The sequence below is a fragment of the Lactuca sativa genome, chromosome 8, assembly GCF_002870075.4.
Source record: "Lactuca sativa cultivar Salinas chromosome 8, Lsat_Salinas_v11, whole genome shotgun sequence".
In the NCBI taxonomy this organism is placed as follows: domain Eukaryota; kingdom Viridiplantae; phylum Streptophyta; class Magnoliopsida; order Asterales; family Asteraceae; genus Lactuca; species Lactuca sativa.
The window spans coordinates 306,340,966-306,346,561 of NC_056630.2; the positions used below are offsets into that span (position 1 = coordinate 306,340,966).

The 5,596-nt window shown below is 32.7% G+C and overlaps 1 protein-coding gene across 1 annotated transcript; it reads left to right on the forward strand.

Moving 5' to 3' along the window:
- The first annotated feature begins 4,459 nt into the window (after window positions 1-4,459).
- Window positions 4,460-5,574, forward strand: LOC111910828 (protein RICE SALT SENSITIVE 3). The gene is made up of 3 exons (XM_052766949.1): window positions 4,460-4,744; window positions 4,907-4,960; window positions 5,380-5,574. The coding sequence occupies exons 1-3, from the start codon at window positions 4,599-4,601 to the stop codon at window positions 5,552-5,554; spliced, it is 375 nt and encodes a 124-aa protein (XP_052622909.1). The 5' UTR covers window positions 4,460-4,598; the 3' UTR covers window positions 5,555-5,574.
- The last annotated feature ends 22 nt before the right edge of the window (window positions 5,575-5,596 follow it).

Here is a 5,596-nt window from a genome sequence, read left to right on the forward strand (position 1 = left end):
TTGGTGGTTCCTCTATTCCACCAGGGTTTACTCCTCCTCGATCTGATCGTGATGAAGCTTTTGTGAGATTGGCTATGCATATGGCTGAGGAGCAACTCCTAATGTCATCTCCTCGCGGTAAAGGTATTGCTATAGGGGATGGTGGTTATGGAGGAGACAACTTAACTGTCTCAGGGCTATAGAAGGAGATATCGATGCTGAGTCAGAAAAACATTGAGCTTGATATTCAAGTTTCAGAACTTCGAGCTGAAAATTCAAAGCTTAGTGTTCAAGTGTCTGAGCTTCAGTCTGATAATTCAAACCTTGGTGTGCAAGTAGCTGATCTTACTAAGGATAAAGAGCTAAAGTCAAAACAAATTTCCGATCTCCAAGATCACTTCAATCTATTGACTTCAAGCTATTTTGAGCTGAAAAGAAAACTTGAGGAAGACCTTGGTGATAAATACTAGATTTCAGCTGATGAACATAAGATTAATCTACATGTTCAAGCTTTTTCAGTTTCTTTGCCAACTGGTCAAACATCAGGAGCTGTTAATCGTGTTGAAGATGAGCCTCCTCAAGCTCCCCATGTTTCAGCAACCATTCGCGATGCACAAGAGGGAGTATCTAAGAAAGGGCAAGTCCTGTTTAAGAGAAACCTTAATCAGAATGCTTCTTGGGATGAACCTGCGATTACAATGACTGATCTTGAAGTCATTCGATTCAGAGATACTTTCGGTGATAGATCGGGAATCTCTTCATGGGGATTTCATGATCCTCTCAAGATGTGGATAGTGCTAAGGAAAAGTGGTAACTCTGAGCTCTACAAAGATAGTCATGATTTCAGTTCATGGACTAGGGTTGATTTGTCAGAATTATCTCGAGCTCCTTTCTCTAATCCTACAAACAATCCACAGGCGACTCAGTTTAAGCACTTCCTTGAAGATCAAGTCAAGAAAGGGTTTCCATCCATGAAAACTGTTGAATCTGTCATAGTAGAGCATCCTGACATCATCGAAGAGATTTGTTACAATTTTGAAAATGGGATATTCATCACTTAAGCAACCATTAGATTTTGGTGACAGAGGATACTTTTGAAGATGCTGCGAAGGTTTATATGACTATGGTTGCTGAGATTCTTAACAAGCGCATGTGGAATGGGGCAATGGGGCAGGCAGACATTATGGTGATCAACAAAGGTTAACTTCAAGCTAGCACCAAACCAGGGGGGAGATTGAAGGGCTCAAGTTAGTGGTTTGGTCTAGGCTTTGCAATGTAATAGTATGGAGTGTTTTAGTCGTGTGTTTTGGTTAGTTTACGGTTGTAATGAGTTTACGGCCGTAAACACCTTACGGCTGTAAACTCTTCTCGGTTGTGGTCCCTATATATAGTGGGTTAGTCAGATGTTTTGTGGTTGTTGATGCCTTTAGTGTTCACGGTTTTCCATCGAGTTGTACCAGACGTTTATTGATATAAAATGTGTGCAAGCTTGGTTTATTCTCTTTTCGCTTCTATTATTGCTTTGTGTGGTTGTGTTTGCTATTGATCTCTGGTAAGATCCGTTATTTGGACTTTACACCCTACGATAATCCAGGTTTCTTTTAGTTTTCATTTTTATAAAGTGTGCTAAAAACTAAAAGTTATTTGTTCTGATACCACTATTAGGGATTTATTGCATCAAGTACATTATCTAAAGGTAGAAAAATAATCAAAAGATTTATGTAAGTGCACATGCATCCTCGGATCTAGGTTTCACTAATTTTAACAATGTACTTTAAAATCAACTAAAAGTAAGATAGATTACATACCTCTTGATCATTAGACCATGTGAATGTACATCTTTTGCAAAGGATGAAGAGCCCAAAAGAGAACTCCTTTAATATAGACAGATCCACGACTGCAAAAGCAAACAAAGAATAAACCATATTATGGTTTATTTGAAAATCCCATAACCCTAGAGAGGATTATGATTTACGTATATGGAGAGTATAGTGATGGGGGAGAACAAAAATAAGAGGCTTCAAAAGTCTCTTAGGGTTTAATCCTAAGTCCTTAGTTTATAGGCCATAGATATAATCCTATATGGAATCAAACTCTAGGTTTATCCTTATCTGATTCAAATCAGCTTTATCCCTAGGATATGGATAGCTCAAAATCGACCACTCCTAACTTGCTAGGAGCTTCTAGAATATTCCAATTAACCTCCTTGATTACCTAATATTCAATCCCTTTAATTAATTTAAAAATAAATAATTAATTACCAAAATAATCTTTAATTAATTTATTAATCCTTAATAAGTTAAAAAACTTATTTTCAACATTTCCTTAATGTTACTTGTGTCATAAGACCAGCCCAAAAAGACCTTATTATTATTTGAAAATATTACTAACTGGTTAATGACCTTGGACAACATTTCCAACAGATACATTATAGAGAGCTTTTTATTTGGAGTTTCATGACATGTTCATCAACTTCCAATCTCACATTAGAATTAAAGACTTCAAAGGTTTTAATATTTTCCTTTCTATAGTTGTTTTAATTTTTCCATGATTACAAAATGATTAGTGGTGGGTTAACATGGTTTTAAGTTTATTCAAATTTTGAAAGCTTTCATTGTCATTATTAGAGTTTTTGGGAAAATAATTTTAAATAAAACACAACACATATTACTAAGGTAAATAAATAAAACTATGCTTACAAAACTACGCATCTAAACGCTTGCAACATATGACGTTGATGATCGTTTAATTTGAACCCTTTTATGGGGAAGTTTTTGGGGGAATGTTTTTCTTTTTACAAAATCATTATTTAATATACAAGTTGAATATAAATGGAGAATTCGATACACAAGTCGAATATACATGCTTTAACACACGAGTTGAAAATAAATAGAGAATCTAATACATAATTTAAATATACATTAAGAATATTCAAACTGAATATAGTCAATATTGAATATACATGACAAATTGGATACATAAATCGAATATACATGAAAAATACATAAGTTAAATATATTCAACGTGTATTCAACCGAAATTCTTTAATTGTAAATAATTAATAATCTTGTTAAATTTCGTAAGCAACCATAATTATAGAGATCTCATAACCGCGATGAAGTTAATGGTTATGTTAGTGTGACTAATTTACCCTTCATATTAATTAATAGCATAGGTGAAATCTGGAAATGTGGCCTAACTCCGGATGGTTCTTATTCGGTGCGCGCCATGAGAAATGAATGGGACTATAAATCCCCTACCATTGTTTCTAGCTTTTAATGGCTTAAAGAAATACCACTGAAAGTATCATGCTTCATCTGGAGGGTGCTAGAGGGCAGAATTCCAACCACAAATGAACTGTCAAAAAAAGGGGTATATGTGGAATCATTGACTTGTCAGATGTGTGAGGAGATATAAGAATGTCCGGACCATACTCTTGTGGCATGCTCTTATGCAACGACGATCACAGAAGGGATATTAAGATGGTGCGGGGTGCAAGCTGGAAACTTTCATAAGGTGAACCAAATTCTAGAATTCGATGCCATGTGGGGATCGTGTTCAAAAAGAAGAAGGACTTTTATGGCCATTTGTTACTGTATGCTATGGTCTATTTGGAAAGCAAGAAACCATAGAGTTTTCAACAACAACCGGCCAACTGATAAAGTCATAGATATTGTCAAATCTATGAGCTTTCTTTGGGTGAAAAAAAGGGGTAAAAAAGGAGTTAGCATGGGCAAATTGGTCCGAATGCCCGTTTTCTTAACATGTCATTTCATTTGTTTGATGTTGTTTTATTTTCGTGTTGTTCCTGTTTCTATGTTTCTGTGTTTTGCCACTAGCTTTTTGTGGCTTTTACTGTTATTTTCCCTGTTTTCTCTTTATATATTAATCTATTGGCCGGTTCCAAAAAAACTAAATTATTTAATTAATCAAAACTGAAAAATACAAATAATTAGTTTTAATTCATAATCGCTCTTATAACAATAAATCTTATTTTTATTTCAACTTTTATATATATATATATATATATATATATATATATATATATATATTTATTGTATTTTCCTGGGACTGAATTGGGCACCTAGTGGTGTGTCAGAAGAAAGATGGGGATATGGTATCTATATATATATATATATATATATATATATATATATATATATATATATATATATATATATATATATATATATATATATATATATATAGAGCTGGTGTCATGATGTGTATGGAATTATAAGGTTTGGTCATACTGATGACTCATAGTATTCAAAAGAGAGAATAGAGAAGGTAATTTATAAAGGCAGTCTAGATAGGAGTTTATGAATGGAGGTTTGAAAAAAGTGGGTTGTTGTGGGCCTTTTCAAATCATTTCTTCTGTAAATTATATATATATATATATATATATATATATATATATATATATATATATATATATATATATATATATAGAGAGAGAGAGAGAGAGAGAGAGAGAGGTGTTTAAATGTGAGGTATCCAACTACCCATGTAGGTGACCTTATAAAAGGAAGAAAAGGGTGTCTGGTTTTCACTTCTTTTAGAGAAAGTTATATATCCACATTTGTGTGTATTTTACAGAGAAAAAGAGAGGAGAGAGAATGGCAATGGGAGAGATGCAGCTAAGCCAGCTAGCAGCAACACATCTGCTTCAACACACATTAAGAAGTTTCTGCGTTCATGACAATTCTCAATGGGTTTATGCAGTTTTCTGGAGAATCTTGCCAAGAAACTATCCTCCACCCAAGTAAACCATAATTAACTTTCTTTAATTAATTAATCTCTATATTTTTTAATCAACTTTCTATTTAAGGTCTTTTTTGTAGAAAAATAAAGGAACTTCCAATTTTTGTCCACTAAATGAAAATAAAAAAAAAAATGTTGTTCTTGTTTTGTATTATTGTTGCAGGTGGGATGGTCTAGGGGGAACATATGATAGGTCTAGAGGCAACAGGAGAAATTGGTACATTATTCTATTACCGTTTTATATTATGTAATATTAATTATATATTGTCATTTTAAATGATTTCCTTCTTGCTAAAATTTATTATCGTTATTATTATCAATAATAAATCTTTGTTTTTATCTAAAATTCCATATTAAACTACTTATCTATAATATAATTAAAATTCGTAAATCCTTTAGACACTTCCTTAAAGTTTTCATTAAGTGTCATTTTTGTTATTGTCATTTTTATATAAAAGTATTATTCAATTCTAAAATACTATAATTAGTTTTCCTTGCTTATATTATTATTGTCCTTCTTTGTTTCAACTATATTTTCATCTACGATCTTGTGTGTTTCTAATATCTTCAGTTGATTATAGAACGAATATTTTTAATTATGAATTAATGTTAAACATTGAGTTAATCACAAAACAGGATATTAGCATGGGAAGATGGTTTTTGTAATTTTGCAGCGTCAACAACAAACGAGATTAACAGTGATTGTTCGGTTTACACTGATCACGAATACCAACAATATCAAGGTCTTCAACCGGAGCTCTTTTTCAAGATGTCACATGAAATTTATAACTACGGCGAAGGGTATTTTTGAGATTTCACTCTCTTTTTCAATTTCTAGTCGTAAGCTAACTGC

Coding starts and splice junctions, on each gene's coding strand:
- LOC111910828 (XM_052766949.1), top strand. CDS start 4,599: ATGGCAATGGGAGAGATGCAGCTAAGCCAGCTAGCAGCAACACATCTG. Junction 4,745..4,906: donor AGAAACTATCCTCCACCCAA/GTAAACCATAAT, acceptor TTATTGTTGCAG/GTGGGATGGTCTAGGGGGAA. Junction 4,961..5,379: donor AGAGGCAACAGGAGAAATTG/GTACATTATTCT, acceptor ATCACAAAACAG/GATATTAGCATGGGAAGATG.